Genomic DNA, 24,322 nt, shown 5'->3' with positions numbered 1-24,322 from the left:
TTGTGCACTTTGTTTTGCACTTATGTTGTAAGTCGCTGGATAAGGGCGTCTGCCAAGAAATAATAATAATAATAATAATAATAATAATAATAATAATAATAATAATAATAATAATAATAATAATAATAATCCCCATTCAATTCTTAAACTTTTTTGTTGTAAGTAATGCATCACATGAATTCTTCTATGTAAAGAAAATGCCCTGGTTAAGTGCTTTTACAGATTCTCAATAACAAAAGGTACTGTCCAGGTTTTCTTGCATTTTGAACACTCTGCAAAGTGATCATTAAGTGCATTAAAATATAAAAGGGGCTATTGCTAATCATTGCATAATCTCTCTCTGGAGGCTTAATCTGCTGTGAATGGTGCCCATAGTTTGGAATTCAAACATTTGAATATCTTTAACTATAGGTCAAAGTTTATTATGCTTTATCTACTGTTAATGGATGAAATGCTTGGTGAGGTACAGTAAGGACTTTATCGTGAGATTTGTGTTGAGTCATTAAGAGTTGTAGTTAAAGTCAAAGTGCTCACAAATGGAAAAATAAGAAAGGTTATATGAGAGGAGACCATTCTGCCCATCAGGTTGCTAGTAACATAATTCCACCAAGGATTCCTTAACCCCAAGCATTCACCTTTAATTAAGTGGCTTGAGAGTTACTTTCAGGCCACTACAACTCTCTCTCAGTGATGCAGTGTCTCCTGTATACTGCCCCAAATTATTATTATATTTCTTAGCAGACACCCTTATCTATGGCAACTTACAACTGTTTTAATATGTCACATTATTTTCACATATAATTACCCATTTATAAAGCTGTGTTTATATTGGAGCAGTTTAAATATAGTACCTTGCTCAGGAGTACAATAACATTGTTCCCACCTGGGAGTGAACCCACAACTCTCCATCCGAGAGTCCAGAGCCCAGAACACTATTCCACACTACTTGCTCCAAAGTTACATTTCTGTTGTGTATTCAACAGAAAAAAGTAAAAGAATAGAAATGACTTGCAAAGAACAAAAATGGCTTCATTCAGACTTCCAAATGTACATCAGTAGGGCATAGCGTATATTGTTCTGAGCTTCCATTTTACTCTCACATTCTAGAAATTTTTACAGCTTTATATATACCACATACAGGTTACAGGATTACATCATCTGATTGCATCCAAAACCAATAGAAAATAAATAAGGGTTCATCCTTATTAACATGCACATCCAATAGCAGACAACATTCTTATAACGCATCTTTTAAAATAAACGACTTTTAACTTAACCCTTACACTTTATACACTACAATTTCCACTTGGGTCCCTGGTGTCTTGTGCCACTGCTGAGTGTGATCGTTCTCTCTTGAAATCGATAATGCAAACCACAAGCAACATCCACAGTTGAAAACAGTCGGCTGCTTTATGCCTCACTTTTTGCAAAAGCAACATCATTTAATTAATTATTTCTGAAAATGTCATGTTGTTTTTCATACAGAGGATTGATTCCTGCAGTTCCTAAAAAATGATAAAAACTGCATTCCACTGCAAGGGCCTATTGTGTAACCACATATTTGAGGCAGCAAGGCATATGAAGTGGTAGTAGCTATTTCCATTTCCATGGTGTCTAACACATGATTGCCATGAAGATAGAGTATAAAAAAATGAAGAAATATTTTCAGATGTATTCCCAATTTACCTTTTGTTAATAGTACTGAAGTGGATTATTAAGTCCTGATAGTTGTATATCTCCTGTGATATATGGTATGCGAAAGATTGAGAAAGAGTGCAAACCAAAGCTTCAGTGAAGGAACAAAGGAGAACCTCTCACTGAAAAATATATCACTTTTAGCCTTTCATGCACTGGACAGAATTCATATTGAAAATAAAACCTAGCCACCTCACTGGAAACTGTATCACAGTCTGTTGCTGTTTTAAATTTCAGCCTATGCTGTAACACAGAATAATGTTAATTGACAGATAATTTCTGTATCTTTCACAATAATAATAATAATCATCAACTTAAAAGGTGTTTGTATTTTATTTTATAAACCATTAGCCAACCAGTGCATTTTATGTTTGTATTTATGTATGTAGTATGCATCGATGTAATTATAATGAATGCAGATTCTTCCCAACTTTTATGTATTTGTTTCACTGAGGACCTGATGAAATCTAGAGTGCTTTCTTTCCGTTGGTGTTTACTTTAGGAATGAGAGCTGTAAGTGTAAAGGGCACTAAAGTCCATCAGAAAAGAGGGAGGGGAACTTGGGTGAACTACTTTGAGATAAAAGACAGCTCTTAGAACTAGGACCAAAGTCCCATACATTCTGATTAAGTGGAGAGGAGTAGGTGAGGAGACCAAGTTTCAGAGATATGTTACATATAATTACCCCCCAGCCCAATAAATTATTATCAAATGGATCCGTCCTGCAGTTAATTGCACAAAATTGATTAATAATTGATTTTACTGTTTGTCAGCAGAACATTCATATTGATTGTCGAGATACTCTACACTAAAAAACACTGTTGAATACAAATTCAAGTGGAGAAGAAGAAAATACTACATCCGTGTGTCATTAAAGCAACAGACAGGACCATTTGGTCAAATACTCATGTATAATTATGGTGATTTAGTTACATTGTGTTCTGGTTATCCCCTGTCCAAAGTTTGCTTCATATTTCTTAACTTAAAGCAGTGGTTCCCAACCCTAGTCCTTGGGGGACACACTCCTGTTGGTTTTTGATCCAACTGCACTCCCAATTAATTAACTGAAACCTTAGTTGAATTTATAATTAGTTTAATTCGACTTTTAAAATGGCTTAACTTACAAAAAATTTGAGAATGGCCGGTTGCATAAAACTATATTAGACTAGTCTTAGTTTGACAAGTTAGAGAAGTCTAATGCAAGTTAGACAGTTGCATAAAAATTAAGACTAACAATACTTATGCTAAAAAGGTGGCCTCCTCACCCCCAGGCTATCTTATAATTGAAGTCTATCTTTCTGCTTACCTGAGGCTATGGACACTGATGGTCGGCTCCGCCCCAAAACATTGAGACTCCTCCCCAAAGATCTCAATAACCAATCCTATGGTCCTTTTCAGTTTTGAGGGAGGTCCTCTTCAAGTACACGGATGTTTCTTATTAAATACTTGTTTTAGCACATTCTTTCATCGTTTCTATACATCTTTTATAGACCGCACATAAAGCCGGCTGTCGCTTTTAACTTTTGTTATTTTATTCCACCTCTTATGTTTGAGTGTGTAAGTGCAAGTTTCAGAAAAAAAAAAAAAAAACAAGATTACATTAGTTGGGAGCCAGTTGCAGGGCCAGCTTGCTCTGGGCCCTGCATTGGAAATTACAAATGAAGACCCGCTCTCCCAGTAAAAAGGGGGTACTCACCACTCCACGGTTGTGGCAAAGCCTATCATGCTCCTGACGCCGCCCAGCCTTCTTAGCTGCATTCAGGTATGCAACGCTCAATCGCTGATGATAGCCGGCTACCCACCCCTCCAATGTCTGTGGTGCCATAGATGATAGTGCCACCGTTGCAATTTCCACGAGGAGGCGGGCCTACTGACCAAACATCAAATAGAAAGGCGAATAGTCGGTCACCACAGGCACAACATTATTGTAGGCATGGATCAACTCAGGGAGCTGGTCAGGTCATTTACTCTGTTCAGCCTCCCCCAATGCCCCCAGCATTGAGAGCAGGGTCTAATTAATTCTTTCTAAACCTTATTTATATGTTTATTTGATGTTTCATTTGGTTGTCACATTGATTAATGATGTGTGCGTTATATATACTTACAACTGGAAAAGCAAAGTATATCACTAAGGGGAAAATAGCGGAAATTAGTTTTTACTATTGCGCCTGACCGAGTATGTCCGTTTTTTCGGGTGTAGCTCGCACAGTACACGTCTTATGTTCACCCTTTCAACTCTATTGAAAAGAGACAGCGATTCTGCACGGTTCAGTTTATAATATGTCACCATAAGGTACGATTTCACTGAGAGAGAAGAGCACGAAGTTATGCCCCCTGTGTTGCATCGTTAACATTATATAAACAGGAAGTAAAGCACTCGTGATCTCAGATTGAAATTACTTTCATTTGACAGCAATAATCCACCACTACAGATTCAGCAACGTCACTGCTCTTCTACCACTGTTGATTTTCATGTATTTATTATATAAAACGTGTATTTATGTTTCATGTGAATCACATTTAATCCTATTTTTTAAGTGTCACTTTCGGTTTCTCCTTCGCTTTCCTTCACGGTTTCTCTACAGCTGAAACAACCCTCACTACAAACACATCTCAGTTTACACTATTTGTATTTGCATGCAGAAGTGTCTCTGTGTTTAAAACAATAGTTTCCACTCTGTCATACTGTTGCAAGTGACTGATACTGCTTTGTTGCTACGATGAACATGCCCAAGATGGCGGCTCCATCATTTTTTCTCTGTCCTGTTTGTGCTATATGCTGCTACCAGTGGTGACAGTGTGTCATTGCAGGCTTAAAATTGAGCAACATTTACAGTAAGTCTAAATATTTTGTTCATTACTGCCATGTTTCTTTATGTAGGAACTTTTCTTTTAGAATGTGTGTAGAACACAGTCCAAAGATACTTTATACCAAACCACACATCAGCCAGTTTAAGGGTTTATGAGAAATCGAGGCTGAAGTGTTTTCAGCATAATCCAAGATGGTTGCCACACCGTGTGATTTATACATTTTTGGAAATAGCCAATTCAAGTACTAACATAAGCGCACTATGTACAATAATTCTCTTAGCTCAACTCTTTACCGTTCCTGAGAAAACTATGTTTGAAAACTGTCATTTTTTGTTTGGACTACAATCAAAATGGCTACCAAACCATGTCACATCATGCCGGCATTTTGTAACCAAGTAATAATGCCATAGACCCCTACATCCATGCCAAGTTTGGTGACTTTTTACACTGCAGTTCAAAAGTTATAGGCATTTGAACATATTCTGGTGGAAGAGAAGAAAAAATAAGTATAATAATAATAATAATAATAATAATAATAATAATGACCAGTGACCACCACATTGCTTATGGGATCAATCCTGTAAAGTAACATCAGTCTAATACATTCTAACATAGTTCCATACTGCACCATATGCATTTATTTGCAACTTGACCATCTCTGAAATTTGATTGGCTCATGGTGGCCATCTTGTTTTCTCAATCAAGTTGCCTTGAACAAATCTGATAGAGGAGCTATCCAAGATCACATGTGCAAAATTTCGTATCAATTGGACCAACCGTTTCAGAGAAGAAGATCTTTGAAGATTTTTGGCCAATCCAATATGGCTGCCAAACCATGTGACTTATCGACTTGTCTTCAACAAATCTGAATATAGGCCATAACATAACATTACACACCAAGTTTCACATCTGTCCCATCTGCGGTTTCAGAGAAGAAGATTTTTGTAGATTTTCTAAAATGTGTCACTTAAGCCACTATGGCCACCAGACCATGTGACATATGGCCTCCATATTGCATATGGCATAGCAATATATAGCCATCTATCAGTGTATGACGTTTCATGAGTTTTCGTGAAGCAGTTTGGTTGTTATAGGCTTTTGAAAAAAAACAGCTGAAAAATAATAATCCTAACAATAATCCAGCAAACGCTACAGGCAAATCACGCCCCAAGATGTATGAGGAAGTAAAAACACTGCTCCAAGGTATAAGAACATAAGAACATCAGAAAGTTTACAAACGAGAGGAGGCCATTCGACCCATCGTGCTCGTCTGGTGTCCATTAATAATCCAATAATCCAATAAGTGATCCAAGGATCCTATCCAGTCTATTTTTAAATGTTCCCAAACCTTCAGCTTCTACCACATCGCTGGGGAGTTTGTTCAAGATTGTGACTCCTGTTTTCCGTTTTGAATGCCTTGAAGCCCAATTTCCATTTGTGTCCCCGCTGATCTGGAAAAGCTCCTCTGGTTTGATGTGGTCGATGCCTTTCATGATTTTGAAGACTTGGATCAAGTCCCCACGTAGTCTCCTCTGTTCTAGGGTGAAAAGGTTCAGTTCCCTCAGTATCTCCGAGTAGAACTTTCCCTTCAGACCTGGAATAAGTCTGGTTGCTCTCCTCTGAACTGCCTCTAGAGCAGCAATATCCTTCTTGAAGTGTGGTGCCCAGAACTGCACACAGTATTCCAGATGAGGTCTAAATAGCGCATTATAAAGTCTTAACATTACTTCCCTCGTTTTAAATTCTACACTTTTGACAATATACCTTAGCATTCTGTTTGCCTTTTTTATTGCTTCCCCACAATTGCTTGGATGGAGAAAGTGAGGAGTCCACATAGAGTCCTAGATCTTTCTCATGTGTTTCTTCATCTAGATCTATACCTCCCATAGTGTAATTATAGTGGACATTTTTGTTACCTGCATGTATTACCTTGCACTTGTCCACATTGAGTTTTATTTGCCAGGTGTCAGCCCACAACTGAATATTATCAAAGTCCCTTTGAATACCCTGTGCTGCCAAGATTGTATCTGCTGAGCCACCTATTTTAGTATCATCTGCAAATTTGACAAGTGTGCTAACTATCCCAGAGTCCAGATCATTAATATAGATTAGAAAAAGCAAAGGCCCTAGTACTGATCCCTGTGGAACTCCACTAACAACCTCACTCAAGTTAGAAGCAACTCCTCTAATCAACAACCTCTGTTTCCTATACATCAACCAGTTCATAATCCATCTACTTACATTACCCAGAATGCCTACAACTTCCAATTTGAGGATCAGACTAAGCTGTCTTCGCTTAGTCGAAGATCTGCTGCTGTGCCAGGCTGAGTAATTTGCAGACCATGTCTCTTCACATTGCTGCCGGTGAAGTCTGCACTGGAGCTGGTCCCCTGTGTCTATAAGAAGCTGAGAATGCAGCGGCTTCCTTCACTAAAGAACCATGTAAATTGGCTGTGTAACAACCGCATAGCCTACTACCCATACTACACATACTACATACCAACATTTACACATTACTGAAGTGTTGGTATGTAGTACGTGTAACTGTCAATAATTTTTTATGCAGCCAATCACCTGCAGAAGACAGTCTTTTGATGTGGCCAATCAACTTCTTAATTTATGAAAGTAAGGTGGGATTCAAAAACTTTTTTCATTAAAGGTTTGTGTAGTTTAATAACAATTACTATAAGATTTCTGCTTTTTTATTTAATGAAATGGGTTAGAAATGTCACTTCTGCGTTGATATATACTACTTGTCAAAAGTTTTAGAACACCCTCAATTCTTTTATTGAAAATTAAGCAGTTCAAGTCCAGTGAATAACCTGAAATGGTACAAAGGTAAGCAGTAAATTGCCAGAGGTTTAAAATTAAAGTTTAGGTTGCCAAAAACTGAAAAATAATTCAGAATTATATACTATATTACTACACGCTCTTAATCATTATTTGGCAAAGTTACGCGCAGCTCCTGTGCATAGAAGTTTGAAAAGCTTATTCTCTTTGCTACCAGTGTGTTTAATTCTCAAACACATCCGATTTACAATTTCCGTGTTGCCTGCCATCATTCAGTGCCCGGGGGACAAACACGCAGTATGCTCGGGGGGGTCTCATTCAGACGGTCACAGATCACTGTTTTAATCGGATTTCTTTGCAAATAGGCTTCTTTTGTTGTTATTATTTGAATATCCTATCAAGCTCAGACGTTCAGAACCAATTATTGTAACATTGTTGTGTATTAGTACTGATGCGGGACAGTGCCCTGTCTGAATGCCAAATATATTATATTCGCACCATTGTTGCTGCAAGACTGTATAACCAATGTATGAATTTAAGCTTTGTGTATTGCTCCGGAGAAGCCAGGTGCAGTAGTTCTGTGTAGCTGATTTTTAGAAAAACATTTTCATCCAAGGCCATAGAGAGGACAGAAGACAAAGGAGACATGTGTGAACAAGTTTGGGGTACCTCATTGATGTCATCTAGTTGCCCAGCAACCAAAGGGAGTCATCTTGTATATGATAGTATGTTCTTTAGAAAAACTTTAGATGTGTCTTGCCGACTGACCATCTCCGGAGCATTTCGTTGTAGCTGAATAAACTATTTTGGTATTATTTCAGTTAAATCGGGTCCTGAGTATTCCTTGTCCGCCTATTTATTGAGGGAGTAAAATGTCTCCGTATCATTTGGTGCCGAAACCCGGGAGCCAACATACTGTCTGCGCAGATATCAACAAAGCAAGGTAAGAAGTATTATTTTTCTGCCTTTTAGGGATAGTGAGAGTGATTTGTGTGCAGACAGTTGACAGCTATCAGGAGTAAAATTAGTTGGATTGAGTGGACCAGGGATAACAGGGGAGGGTGTCATCTGGGAGAGTCAAGTGTTCTCTGTCAGAGAGACAGTTTGGCTTCACCTGCAGAGGCAAGTGTCCTCTGGTATCTCCTGGCAGAGTCAAGTGTTCTCTGTCAGAGAGATGGTTTGGTGTTGCCTGGCAAAGTCAGGTGTACTTTGTCAGAAAAACGTTTGTATTGTCTTAGTATTGTCTATCTCCCTGGTAAAGTTCAAGTGTCCTTTCTAGGGAGATACTTGTGTTGTTTGTGTGTGTGTCTGACTGGTCGCTTTTGTGTGAGAGTGTTCTGATAGAGTTTTGGGCTACGTTGTAACCGTTTAATACTCTGTCTTTTGTATGTGTGTCTGGAATTTGGAGGGAGTGCAGCTAGTGATCACAGGTCACTGAAACAGTCTGCTGAGTCCGAGCTGCACAGAAGAGTTGGTGTTCAGTTGGCAGTTCAGTTGGTGGTTGTGATCAGGTGATTTTTGATGTTCAGTAAGGATTTTTGACGTTCGGTAAGGTTGAAAGGGGGGAGGGGAGGAGCAGAATTGCTGCAATGGAGTGAACAAACCAAAAAGGCCTCTGAAGACCTTAAAGGGGCCCTTGCTACAGCTACAGGTCTTGGACTGCCAAATGGCACTATACCTTTCTATCTGTGGACAAATGTGGGACAATCACATTATAGTTCAGTTTTGGCTCAAACACATGGAGACAGCTATCGACCTGTGGGATACTATTCAGCCAAAATCCCTGGAGCAGTCAAGGCAACTACTGCCCTGTGTTCAGGCCCTTGACTGTGCATCCTGGGCCATTCAGACTACAGAGTCATTAGTGGGAGCCAATAAAGTTGTATTGCACACCCCACACAGTGTAGTAGCACTTCTGCATAATGCTCGAATCAAATCAGTGACGGATGCTCGAAGAGCCAAGTGGGAAGCTACCCTGCTGTCTAAAAATGTGAACATCCAGGTCATTAGAGATGTGAATTTGAATCCTGCCAGCATGATGTTGGAGAAAACTGAAGGGGAGCCACACCAATGTGTTCTAGTGGTAGAGGAGGAAGAACAAGGGCCACTTCAGACAATTCCAATAGCAGACGCAGAACTGACGCTCTTTGTAGATGGTTCTCAGAAATATATGGATGGAAAACCATACACTGGGTGGGTCGTGGTTGATGGACACGGAGAGGTGTGTCAGTCTGGACCCTTGGATAGCTCTTATTCGGCTCAAATTGCAGAACTAGTAGCTCTTATGAGGGCCCTAGAAATGGGGAAAGGCAAAAGGGTTAACATCTACACAGACAGTCATTACGCCTTTGTGGTGGTGCATGATTATGCTAAAACCTGGCAACGACGTGGCTTTTGTACTGCAGCAGGAAATGAGATTAAGCACCAAGATATAATTAGAAAACTTATGCAAGCCACCCATGCACCCCTCGTTGGTGCTGTTATAAAGGTCAAAGCTCACCACAAGGAAGACAATGGAAGGGAGAGGAAATGCAGCTGCTGACAGGGCAGCAAAGGAGGCAGTGTATGTAGTCCCAGCTTCACCAGTAAAAGTACATTCACCAGGAGAGGGAAGATTAACACTAGAAGACATTAGAGACTTATGAGACAGAAGAGAGGGCTGAGATGGAAAAATGGAAGAAAGCAGGAGTTGCATATGAGGAGGATGGACTCTGGAGGGACCCTATGGGTAGAGTTGTTGCTCCCACATGCATTCGACAGGAGTTGTTAAGCATGTACCATGGGATAGCCCATACAGGATGAAACGCTATGCTATATCAATTAACGAATACTTGGTGGTGGCCTGGGGTGGGACGTACATTTGCCAAGTACTGTCAGCGATGCCTTGTGTGTGCAGCCTGTAATGTAGGAAAAGCCATCAAAGTGAAACTTATACACATGCCTCGACCCACGGGGCCTTGGACCCAGCTTCAGATAGATTTCACAGGGCCTTTACCTCCCAGCAAAGGCAATCATCATGTTTTTGTCATTGTCGACCAGTTCACACGATGGGTAGGGGCATACCCCACCAGAAACTGTACTGCTGAGACAGCAGCACGGATATTAGCAGAAGAAGTGTTCCTACGATGGGGTGTACCCCTCCAAATAGACTCTGATAATGGCACACATTTTGTGGGAAAAGTCATGAAGGATGCCATGAAGCTTTTTGGAGGCAAGCAGAAATTCCACATCCCCTATCATCCCCAGAGCTCTGGGATGGTGGAGCGCATGAACAGAATGATTAAAATGGGATTGATCAAAGCCATACAGACTGCAGGGAAAACCTGGGCTCAGGTTCTCCCAGCCATTTCATGGAAAAGCAGGGCCTCCCTGAACAAAACCACACACTTTGACGCCCTATGAGTTGATGACTGGCAGAGCTATGAGACTACCACCCGATGCCCCTCCAGGAGGCACAGGATCATCAGGACCTTTCCGAGATCAATTGAGACATTATCTGGTGACATTAGATAAATGTCTTAAAGACCTTTCCAAAGGCACGAGGTCAGAACAAGCAGAAGTGGACAATCAGATGTTAAAGTTCAACTTCCTGAGGTGGGCAGTCAAGTCATGGTTAAGCTCCTGCCTTGCAGGCCAGGTCTAGAACCCCGTTGGGAGAGACCATCTGAGGTCAGGGTAACGACAGACACATCTGTGTGTGTGGGGAATAAGGCTGGAGAGCGATGGAAGCATTACACCAAAGTGAAGCCATATTTGGCTAATTAAAAGGGATTCAAGTTAATTTTGTGTACTAATACTAATCTGAGTTCAAGTGTGTTTTTATTATTTTACAGATTTCGGGCCCGCAACGAGAAGATCAAGGAGAAGACTTCAATACAGCAGTGCACTATAAACCAAATTCATATTGAAAATGGGGACAAGCCAGTTTTGGACCCCAACTGTATGTTTCTTGTTGTATCTTGTCTTCTTGTATGTTTTATATTGTGTCCTGTCTTGTGTTTGACCTGGATCCACCAATAGTTACTATTACTCAGTCAAAATGTCTAAAGATAGGTCAGTATGTTAGGTTGCCCCAAGGTGGAAAAGGGGAATGGTTAAAGAAACCGAATATGTGGCTATCCACCTTTAGTAATACAGGTCCAGTTGGACCAGCTGGAGGTACTATCCTCAGTCTCTTATCGTTTATTATGGCGTGACCTGGTCTCAGGGCCCCGTTCCTCTTGGTACAGACCCTTTGGGGGCATTATTCAAACACTTATCTTCAACCAACATTTCTCACATTACAGCTTCAGATGGTTGATATTCGGTTTGTATATGATGAGGATACAGGATTAGGTAGTTTTGTATGTGTGTGTGCAACTTTTTCGTACCTTAACTCCACCCTCCTTGTTTTTGGACAGATAGTTAATGTCACAGCAGGCTGGACACACCTGCCTCCAATCTTATGGGAAAATGGCAAGTCGGGACAATATTGTCAGGAGTATTGTGTATACCCTACAACCCGCCATGGGTGTACAGATGAACGCTGTTTTAATTTGTTTACATGTGGATATGAACCTCCAACTACATGTCCCCAGTTATATGACCCACCAACGGATGGCATCATCTGAATAGGCCCTAATAAGACTCTTTTACATGAAGCTGTCATGGTAACTGCAGGTGGAGTATGACCTTTCAGCTGTAGTAGCACCCCTCTTAAACATTTGTAAAGATCATCTAGCTTCGGCAAAATGGCTTCAAAGGCAATTCAGAACACAAGGTAAAGCTTATAACACTCGCGCATCACATGTCCAAACACATACATCAGGCAGTAGGAAGAAAAGGAGCATTAGTGGCGATATTGGCAGATTGTCTGGTAGTACCAACTCAATGATGAACTCTGTTAATGCAGAGATAGATCGGCAATATATCCAGTGGATTAGATCCCAAACCGCACAAGGGCTGGGACACAACTTGAGGAGCCTTACACACACTCTTACTGCAGTGGAAATGACAGGGAATGCATTTATACAATAATCAGAAGCCATGATTGATGTAATCACAAACATCTCAGCTTGTGATGTTTTAGCCAGAGACCTTTTAGATATGTTAAATGATGATATGCTAGATGTGAGAATGGGACTGCCACCTTCTTATACTGCATCAGACATCACTCTTGCATTTTTGGCAAATGTTTCTACTCAACTGATTGTAGCTGTACGTCTGATTTAGTCTGTGACGAATCTTATTAATAATTAACATGTGGCCGAGTGTGACCTGTGTCACACAACCTATACAGTAGCATGAACTTTGTATGCAAGATTAGAAATCATTCTTCACCCTCCACTCGCTTAACAAGGGAAATAAACATTTAAAACACACTGACTTGATATGAAAACATGCATTCAACACTTTTGAACAGAGAATACATACAATTATCAGAACACAGAGTTAGAAAACACGTTGCCACCAGCTGCTTCTTTTGATTGTACACACATCTATTACCCCACCTGCGGCATCCGTTTTCAACCTTTAACTTATCCTGCCGCTGAACTATATAAATTAAGATATGATACCAATTGTATGTACCTTTCTTTTGTCGATAAAGTCTGTTTTTTCCCCAACTCCCTACATAATTCGTAGTCAGTCGCCCCCCTTCCTCTCCCCAGCTTAACCTCAAACCTTCTTTCAACAAAAACCACACCAATCAGAACAGCCCTTAGGCGGGACATGTCAATCATCGAAACTGATAACTTTTAAGGTGGTCTACACACTTTAACATAGCAGACAAGCAAATACAACAGGTTCCAGGTAAAATTGGGAAATAGTGTGGTCACGGCCTTGTCTTCGTCATCAAGTGCTGAGGGGAATCGAACGTATATTACTTGGTGGGATATTGGCCGTATGTTAGCGGCTGCCGCCTCAGTAGTGGTCTTAATGATAACCCCGTGTCTATGTCGTTATTTTAGCTGTTTGTGTAGTACCCTCACCGCCTGATGAGGGGGAAAATAATTATATTAAATAATGTCAGGACACAGGAATGCTGCTGCTTCATCAGAGTCTCTGTAATGTCTATGCAACAGTTCAAACATTTTCTTTAAATTTCAAATGAATCACAGTCAGTGAAAATTGATTGACAGATGCAACAACTCAGCCAACCTTCACATAGAAAAATGAACTCTATACAGTTGAACCAAAATAAAACATCTAATTTTCCTTGAGTAAGTGAAAAATAAAGATTCACATAAACACTGAAAATGTACATATATCACCAACGATTAGTTTTTCTCATACATACATTTCTAGAACTCATAGCACATTTGGATGAACAAAGGCATTATTTTCCAAAACACATGCATCTGTGACTTGACCAATAATAATAACTGTATTACTTGGGAGACGCACCTACATTAACTCGTTGGCAGCCGTGCTATTTCCGAGACCGCATGGTCTCCATCACTAGCATAACTAGCGTGATGTACAGGCCAAACTCCGACCGAACTTTTAAAATCTGTTCACAAGCTTATTAACGCTATAAACATTGACTTTCACACTTCACACCCTTTCCAACAAATTAACGATACATTCAACATTACATTTATACATTTATTACCTGATGAGGGGGAAAATAATTATATTAAATAATGACAGGACATAAGAATGCTGCCGTTTCATCAGAGTCTCTGTAATGTCTATGCAGCGCGAACGATGAACGATCAGAAGAAAAAAAAAAGGAAAAGCAATCGAGTCATCAGCTGCTCCAATAAACTAGGCCAGAAACATCGATCATCACACATTACCAAGTGTAATGCCTACTATAAAGTACATTCAAATACACTCACTTTTAGTCACAGAAAGTTAATACTCTCTGGTCTGTTCACGCATATTTCATATTAGTTTAATATACTTTGTTCACGCTTCTGTACCCACCAAGGAAAAGAAGAGGGAAGAAGAATACAACACACGGATGGGGATTGTAATCTTTCTCTTTGTTTACAGAGCAGTGTTTCCGTGGCCTGGTGTCCTTGTCCAGCAACGTGTGGCAGGGCCAAAGGGGGGTCTGATGCGGGACAGTGCGCCGTCTGAATGCCAAATATATTATATTTGCACCATTGTTGCAGCAAGATTGTGTAACCCATGTATGAATTTAAGCTTTGTGTATTGCTCTGGCGAAGCCAGGTGCAGTAGTTCGGTGTAGCTGATTTTTAGAAAAACATTTTCATCCAAGGCCATAGAGAGGACAGAAGACAAAGGAGACGTGTGATCAAGTTTGGGGTACCTCATTGATGTCATCTAGTTGCCCAGGGAGTCATCTTGTATATGATAGTATGTTCTTTAGAAAAACTTTAGATGTGTCTTGCCGACTGACCATCTCCGGAGCGCTTCATTGTAGCTGAATAAACTATTTTTATATTATTTCAGTTAAATCGGGTCCTGAGTATTCCTTGTCCGCCTGTTTATTGAGGGAGTAAAATTTCTCCCTATCAGTACACTGTAAACAGAGTTTTCCATTTTGACATTTTGAGCTCTCTATGGGTGTGTGTTGCTTCTACCAAAACGTGGACAGTCTTGTTTTGATCAGTAGACTGTCTGGTTCCAGAATATTTCAAAATTGTAAACAATAGCTAGTCACAATAGTAGTAGTTAGTCACAAAAGTTAGTAAACAATAATTAGTCACATTGTTTCGCAGGGCACAATGAAGGAATGTAGCAGGTAATATAACGAGTAATATAATGCACTACATTTAAAATGAACTAATATGTAATTCTAATAGTATTCTCAAGAAATGAATAACGAGTAATATATTATGTTTTGTCAGTAACAACCCCAACACTGCAGGCCAGGGAGACAGGCAGAGATTAGAAAGTTCAACATGTGGTTGAAATCCTTGTGTAGGGAAGAGGGCTTTAGATTTATGGGACATTGGTATTTCTTCTGGGACAGATGGGACCTTTACAAACCAGACAGTCTACATCTAAACAGAAGGGGGGCTAATGCATTGGGAGTGCATGTGCAGAATAATTGAGAATATTTTATACTAGGGAACAGGGGGGGCAGGGAGCTCTGTCAATGGGAGATGTTCTACTAAAGGAAGAAAACAAAGTGTAACTGCTAGTAGGAAAGTCCTGAAATGTTTGGATCTCAATGCCAAGAGTATAAGGAACAAGATGTTAGACCTAGAACCCACAGTGCTGGTGTATGCTTATGATGTTGTAGGAGTGACAGAAACATGACTTACAGAAAACGATGGGGACGAATACAAGAGATGGTGGGGTGGCATTATATGTCAGAAATTACATTGAGGCAGAAGAACTCAAATTAGATCCTGCTAACGAAAGGGAATCATTGTGGGTTAAACTTTTGAATAAAAGATCTGGAGGATTAGTGGTAGGAGTGTATTACAGACCACCCAATTCAGATATTCAGAAAGTTGTTGCATTGTACAATCAAGACTGCATATAGCAAGGATGAGGCTGTTATAATGTGGGATTTCAATTTCCCAGACATAGACTGGGAAAGCCCAGTTGGGACTACAGAAGCAGAAATAGAAATCGCTGAGATGGTCAATGACTGCTTTCTAACTCAATTCGTCAGGGAACCAACCAGAGAGAGAGCATGCATTGATTTGATATTTTCAAATGACCAAGAAAAACAGTGGTGAGCTGTGATCACAATATTGTTAGCTTTCAGGCATACTTTCAAAAAACAAAGACCAAGTCTAATACAATGGTCTACAATTTTAGAAAAGCAAACCTTGAAGGTATGAGGCAGCACCAACAACATTTAGACTAGGGCACACTGGATTCTGCTTCAGTCGAAAATGGATGATTACATTTTCAGAATATACTTGTAGGAGCCAAACACCTTTTGAATTATGTTCACAAAAAAATGAATTATATATATGTTGTTATTGAATATATTTTGATGGGCTTTTGGTTCCCATTTTATTTTAATGAATTATTATCTGGACACTCGCTACTAGAGATGAGTGACAGCTTGACCACACCCACTATTTTGGGAAGCCAAGCCCGTATGAGTAAGTAAAAGGGAGAATGTGAAACATGGCAGTCCTAGCAGTAGTGGAAGCTACACAGTTTTCAACCTTTTATCTCTTACTCTAAAACTCTATCCTCCTCCTTCTCCTACTCCCCTTATCTTTATTTATATAGTTATTTACATTTGCTATGATTACATCAAACTGAATTATGGATTGTTCGGATGAATTACAAGTGATGTTTACTAAAAGAAAGACAGAGTGTTTCAAGGAATGGAACACTGAGCCATGAAAGGAAGAACAACGGGACAGGTTTAAATTGGCTTGGAAGCCACTACAATACTACTTGAGGCACAGGAGAAATTTGTACCAAAACATTGGCCAAAATGGTTTAATAGAAGTATATTGTATCGTATAGAGACAAAACAAAATACAAAGAATATATTGAACTGCAAAGAGATGTTAAGAAAGAGATCAAGAAAGCAAAGAGGGAAATAGAAAGAAACATAGCTTTTGTAACTAAAAGTAATGTAAAAAAATGTAACTTTTGTCAATACTATATCAGCAAGAGGTCAATAAAAGAGGAAGGCTAAAAATGGAAGTATCTTGGAAAATGAACAAGATGTGGCAAATATTCCAATAGTACTTAAAGAAATTAGGGAAATTATTTATAGGCCTTTATAAGCATTGGACCCAAAAAACCTGTATCGGTAGGGCTCTAGTCTTGATTGCATGCTTCTATTATGTAAACAACAATTGTTTTTCAATTAATTGTAGCATATATCTGCATTGTATTTTTGCACTTTGTATTGTGCTTATATTTTGTAAGTCACCCTGGATAAGGGCGTCTGCTAATAAATAAATAAATAAATAAATATATGTTTAGCTTTAATGTCTGTGCTATTCAAGATTTGGAATGCAATTTCCAAGTCTGTCCACAAGATGGAGGTAGAGGTCTACATAAGGAATATCACTATGTGGCTGAAATGTGAAGCTCTCATTTTGATAGGTCACAAAACATGGCCGCTGTACACCTATCAACACGGCTTCATCAACTGTGACAGGTAGTAGTACTAGTGTTACTATATGAAAAATTCAGCATATGGTTCTGTAGATATTTGCTGCTGGATGGGACATCTTGTTACGTGATGATACTTACAACAATCAAGTATAACATTGTAATTTATTATTGTACCAAGTTTGGTGAGTTTTTCAATAAGGCTTATGTTTTTCTGGGATTAAATGTCACATGTTTGAAAATATGCATATTTAACATATGTTCACAGTCATTGGCTTGTGGCAGCCATGTTTTTATGCACAGCAACTTGCCTTTAACAAATTTGACAGATTAGAACATAAGAAAGTTTACAAACGAGAGGAGGATTCTACCCATCGTGCTCGTTTGGTGTCCATTAATATCTAAGTGATCCAAGGATCCTATCCAGTCTATTTTTAAATGTTCCCAAACTTTCAGCTTCTACCACATCGCTGGGTAGTTTATTCCAGATTGTGACTACTCTCTGTGCAAAGAAGTGTCTCCTGTTTTCCATTTTGAATGCCTTGAAGCCCAATTTCCATTTGTGTCCCCGGGTGCGTGTGTCCCTGCTGATCTGGAAAAGCTCCTCTGGTCTAATGTGGTCGAGTCCCCATGTACTCTCCTCTGTTCCAGGGTGAAACTGTTCAGTACCCTCAGTCTCTCCGAGTAGGATATTCCCTTCAGACCTGGAATAAGTCTGGTTGCTCGCCTGTGAACTGCCTCTAGAGCAGTGATATCTTTCTTGAAGTGTGGAGCCCAGAACTGTACACAGTATTCCAGATGAGTTCTAACTAGTGCATTGCATTGTCTTAACATTACTTCCATTGTTTTAAATTCTACAATTTTGACAGTATACCCTAGCATTCTGTTTGCCTTTTTTACTGCTTCCCCACATTGGATCTGCTGAGCCACATATTTTAGTATCATCTGCAAATTTGACAAGTTTGTATGAAAACAAAGAATATGGTTTTCTGTCTAATATTTTTTTCCAACATTTTACAAGTAATGCAGGTGAGACTGATTGGTCTGTAATTTCCTGTTTCAGTTTTGTCCCCTTTCTTGTGGATTGGTATGAAATTTGCCATCTTCCAGTCAGTTGACACATCCCCTGTTCTAAGTGTCATATTTGAGTGGCCTATGAATAATTTCCCTCATTTCTTTAAGTACTGTTGGAAACCATCTGGCCCAGGTGATTTGTTTGTCTTAATTCTGCTAGCCCCTTTAGTACCTCCTCCTCATTTATCCTGATCTCGGGTTTGCCTGACTGATTGTTAACCTGTGGCATGTTATCTGTTTTTTCTTTTGTAAAAACCTCTATGAAATACTCATTTAGAACATTTGCCACATCTTGGTTTTTTTCAAAGATACTTCAATTGTTGCCCTTTATCTGTTTCACTTCTTCCTATTTACATGTAAATACATGTTAGTGGTTTAAGAAGGAAGCAATTGATTAATTAACATTTCATACGTTTTTTTGCACATTTTATTGTGTTACAATATGGAATCAAAATAGGAGGCTTTGGCACTGAACATTACCAAACAAGCTCAGAATATCAAACTGAAAAATGTAATCAACAAATTGTTCTAAATTAATTACAAATATAAAACAGAAAATAATTAATTGCATAAGTATTCACACCTTTTGCTATGACACAACTAAATAAACCCTGGAGCAACCAACTGTCATTAGAAGTCACATAATTAGGTGAATGTAGTCCACCTGGGTGCAATTAAGGTGTTTTTGACAATGGCCTGTTCTAGACAGATTTACAGTTTTGCCATATTCTCTCAATTTCTTAATAATGGACTTTACTATGCTCTGGGTGATATTCAATACCTTGTTCGTATATACTTCCTAATTTATTATTTTCAAGACCCTTTTACCGGATTTGCTTTGAATGTTCCTTTGTACTAACCAACTGTGGGACCTCCCAGAGACAGGTGTATTGAACCTGAAATCATGTGTATCACCTTAATTGCACTAATTATGTGACTTCAGTGACAATTGGTTGCACTAGGCTTATTTAGGTGTCATTTCAAAGGAGATGAATACTTTTGCAATCAATTATTTTCTGTTTTATATTTGTAATACATTTAGAACAATTTGTTGATTTTATTTAAAATTTTGATATTCTGAACTATTTTGTGTTGATCAGTGGCAAAAACTCTTTATTAAGTCCATTTTGATTCCATTTTGTTACACAATAAAATGTATATACTTAAATTCACTTATATACCACTGTATATATACATATAATCAGAACATAAGAGCATTGCACTTTTAGATAGATTATTCATAAGTCTTTAACTACAGGCCTACATTCAATGGATTGTACTTGGTTATGCTGTTCTTTTTTTGTAGTATGGGAGAGAAAATAAAAATATACTTTTTCTTACAAGAAAGGAGAAAATATTGTATGTATTTGTTTGACTGAATTAATTAATTAACAGTCAATTATTTATGCATATATTTAACATATTGACCTTTTCAACAAGATATCTGCATTATGCATTATGAAGGGACTGCAACATTAAATAATACAAAACGAAATTAATGAGCACAAAATTACATATAAAATTAAATAACACAAAACAAAATAGTTTAGAGTGGTTTACAAAAACAAACTAACGAAAACACATGCAGCATAATCCAAATCGTTTTATAAAGGAGCACTCATACTGTAGTGCAAGATACAGCAAATTAGATGAAGGGTTACATTTGAATAGAGAGCATGTAGTTGAACCAAGACTGAATATAAACAATTGCTTGTAATTATATTTGAGTGGTGTCGTTGTCAAGCAATGTAGTGCTGGTGACAACAGTTGCTGGGGTGCAATGCTGATAGATAATGATCTCCAGGTGCAGCGGTGACTAGCTGTGATTTGAGCAGGCACTTGAAGAATGTCAGTTCAGAATTTTCCAGGTAGCTGGTTTGACCACAGGGTGGCAGAATGAGCAGGCGTGGAAAGTATAAAGTACCGTGTTTTAAAAAAACAATGTACAAACAGTACAATGAGTGTTTGCAAAAAAAATGGATTGGAGTTTGGAAAACTATTCAACAGAAAATGGTGCTGTTTTCTTAGTCTTAATAATAAGGAAGGTATCGCAATCAGCAGCAGCTATCCTGCCTCGGTTAGAAACGTCCCTATTTGCAGTGAAAGCCTATGTGATAGCAGTGTGAAATAACAAAAAGACGGCTTCCTAAAAAGAGAACTAAACAATTTTCCTTATATGATGGCAGACGAGATAAAGATTCTTTCAGTATCTCTGTGAGAGTTCAAACTTATTTTCAGCATTTTTGCAATTGACCCCGAGGCGCTAGTGGATGTATAATAATAATAATAATAATAATAATAATAATAATAATAATAATAATAATAATTATTATTATTATTATTAATAAAGAAAACTAAGAAAGAAAGAAAAAAGAAAGTGAAAGAAAAACAGCAGACATTGTGGCATGACTGTTTATAGCTTTTATGGTGGTTTCTTATGATTTAGTTTATTACTTTATGACCAAGCTTATTACAGAACTTGCTGAGCACTTAACTGGTTTACTGCTGTTTACATACATCGGTCTCCACTGACGTACAGCTGTAAACAAACAAAAACTGTAATATCCAGATTTTTGGATATCCAGTTCCAACTTTTGCAATTGCATTAAAAATACACAGTATTGTGTTGTAATTTGGTCAATTTTAACACAAAGTCCTTGAAAAAACACAGAATGTGTTAACTTTAACACATTAGTTCTAAGAGTGCACAATCTGGATCAAACGCCCAGCAATGTGGTTGAAGCTGAAAATTTGTCAACATTCAAAAATAGACAAGGAGGATTGGGATATAGGAATAGGATCCTTGGATTACTTAGTTATTAATGGACACCAAACGAGCACGATGGTTTGAATAGCCTCCTCTTGTTTGTAAACTTTATATATTGTAATCTGAATCACTCTTATTACACGGGTTCGATCAATATTAAAATGTAAATCAATACAAGACTACTAATACTTGCCAGATTCGACCAAAACAGTAAATACAATAGAAATATATTATAAATAAATGCATAATATAATTTATAGTAGTAATAGTAGGTTAACCTGTGTATATGCAGCATTAGCATAATCAGTAAAGTACTAAATAGCGTGCGGGGCACTTGATTGTGAACCAACCTACTTTCTGCAGGCGTGTGGGTGAGAAAGGATAGCCTTCATACTCTCACAGAGCAGGGGAAGAGAAAGTCAACGAGACAAACTATTAGAGAAATCCAGACGCTTATCAGCAGGCGTACATAAGGAAAACGACACAACCCATTTTTAATACAGGACATACAACGGACAGAAACGCAAAAAAAGAAATGCGGATTCTTATTTGACGGTCAAGTGCGCTTTGGGTAAGTCAGTGTCAGAAACGGACTACTCTTTTGAAGAGCAGTATTCTGAAGTCAGGGTGCTACAAGTGCGGTGCAGTTCTGTATTGTGGAGTACTTCTGTTATTGAAACCTCAATTTCCAACGTTTGCAGACAAACCGGAATAAAGCAATGATTAATAATACTACATCGTGTACAATAAATAAAAGTTTTACACGCACATTTTTACCATGTGTTTACGTGGTTGTGTTCTTCATCGGGGTCTTTGCGAACTGTTGGGGTTTACGACACGTGTGCTTGAATTGGAATAAACTTGGGAATATAAATATATTTGTCATGAATCTTGGGATCGCGGACTTGTTGTATGTCTTCATGCTGCCCTTTCTTGTTGCTTATTACGCAGGCGGTGGTGTCTGGGATTTCGGAGAAACTTTCTGCAAAATAACCAGGTTTTCCTTCAATTTAAACCTGTACGGTAGTATCGGATTTCTCACCTGTATTAGCGTTTACAGGTATCTGGGTATCGTCCACACCATGAAAGTGATGGGAAGGATTACGAAATGGCACTCCGGTGCTATCAGTCTTCTTGTGTGGATTTTGGTGATCATTCAGATTCTGCCTGACATGTACTACGAAAAGTCCAGTAATAGCTCACAGTCATGCTTCGATACTACAAGTCAGCGCCTCATTGAAGATTACATGTCCTACAGCATCGGGTGGACGATCACTGGATTTGGTATTCCATTGGTCATCATATTGGGATGCTACGGCCATGTGACCGTGGTTCTCATCACAAATAATAACGTCGCGTCTTTGCTGAAGCAGCGGTGCTTAAAACTGGTTGTCATTCTCACGGTTTTGTTTGCAGTTTGCTTCATCCCCTACCATATTCTCAGGAACCTGAACATGAAAACGAGGATCTCCCAAAAGAGAGGCATTTGCTACAAGGAGTTTAATCAAATTTACATATCTTATCAAGTCAGCAGGGGCCTCGCTTGTATGAATAGTGCCATAAACCCTCTCATTTATTTGGTAAGCAACGACAACATGGTCATGCGCCTTCACGAAATCAGTAAAAGGGCCAGGCAGTCAATAGTACATCTGAGGAATGTGATACAGTACCGCAGACCACTGGATGGAAGGGAATCATCACGTACCAATTCTAAAGAGCTAATCTAAACTCGAGGAGAAGACCTTGTCTTTGGTCGGATTGGCCTTTTCTTTTATTCCAGTGCCTTTTGTAACTTTGAACAACACTCAGTGTGAAGAACCACGTTTTGCTCTTATTTGCTATACATGCTCTCCGTCTGTCTGTCTAAACTGCCAGCACTTAAACAATGTAAAAGGCAGAAGGTTAATAAAAGAATAATGCTAGTAAACACAAAGAAAATTCACAAGCAAGATAGGAAGGTACTTCCTTGTCTGTGGAATGTAGAATAAGCACCGTGTGTGTGTGTGTGTGTGTGTGTGTGTGTGTGTGTGTGTGTGTGTGTGTGTGTGTGTGTGTGTATATATATATATGGTGCTTATTCTACATGTATATATTGCTTTGATTTTCTGTTGTTCAGAAAATGAAGAATACGTTCCTAAGCATAAATTGTAGGAATACTTCAAATTGTAGTACTGCATGCTAACAGTAAACCCAGTAAACATAATACTTTGTTTGTAATTGTTAATTCAGTATTTCGTAAGAGTGGCACTTACACACTTATATAATATTAATTTTGCAACACTGGTGTATTATGTTGTGACCCTCTGTAACATATTGTCTTGTAATATTAAGAATTTACAAAGGATTGAATTCTGTTTTCTTTTTAAAAACAAATATTGATGTGTATCATACTGTATAGAAGTCTAAATGTTAAATAAAACATTAAAAAAATATTGAAACATTTATAATTTGCATTATATATGGGAGTATATATATAGTTTATTTGCTTAATATGCTACAAAAAGGAGACATCTACCATCTAAATGAGAGTGAACAATTTGTGGATATATTCGTTTATGTCAATAGCAATTCAAATGTGTTGATGTTTGTGGGTGCATGGCCTTGTCAGATTGTAGGCCACATCAACGTTGACTGGAAATATGATGGCGAGACTACTTATCCTTTATAGATAGCATTGACTGCCAGTAAAAACATTGCATATATGAGAATAAGTGGCTTCAGAGGTTTTCTAAATAGTGTTATAAAGAGGTTGTGTTCTCTGACAGATGATACAGAGATTCACAGTTGTCAATCCTAAATCAATTCTTAGATAAGAACTAGAGTTTGGACCATAGGACTCAGAGTGCTGTTTGATCTACCCAGGATACCACATTGTGCAAATTTGTAATGTTTTATTATTTGTTGGTAATGTTTTTTTATTTTCTCTTTCTCATTTAGCACTGTGAATTGGGTTAGTTTCTGTCTTTCTGACCCATATTATCAGCAATATTATTATTATTATCTATTTCGGGCGGCACGGTGGTTAGCACTGCTGCCTCACAGCTCCAGGGGTCCCGGGTTCGAATCTCGGCTTGGGGTGCCTGTCTGTGTGGAGTTTGCATGTTCTCCCTGTGTCCGTTTGGGTTTCCTCCGGGTACTCCGGTTTCCACCCACCGTCCAAAGACATGCAGGTTAGGTTAATTGGCTTCTCTA

At 38.6% G+C, this 24,322-nt stretch overlaps 1 protein-coding gene across 1 annotated transcript; it reads left to right on the top strand.

Annotated features, from left to right (window-relative positions):
• Positions 1 to 21,531: 21,531 nt before the first annotated feature.
• On the top strand, positions 21,532 to 23,520 carry LOC136748910 (P2Y purinoceptor 1). Its single transcript, XM_066702924.1, has one exon. The coding sequence runs from the start codon at positions 21,850 to 21,852 to the stop codon at positions 22,855 to 22,857; it is 1,008 nt and encodes a 335-aa protein (XP_066559021.1). The 5' UTR covers positions 21,532 to 21,849; the 3' UTR covers positions 22,858 to 23,520.
• Positions 23,521 to 24,322: the final 802 nt, after the last annotated feature.

The sequence above is a fragment of the Amia ocellicauda genome, chromosome 4 (assembly GCF_036373705.1).
Source record: "Amia ocellicauda isolate fAmiCal2 chromosome 4, fAmiCal2.hap1, whole genome shotgun sequence".
NCBI classification, from domain to species: Eukaryota; Metazoa; Chordata; class Actinopteri; order Amiiformes; family Amiidae; genus Amia; species Amia ocellicauda.
The sequence above is the reverse complement of the archived record's forward strand: the minus strand, read 5'-3'. Positions and strand labels throughout refer to the sequence as shown.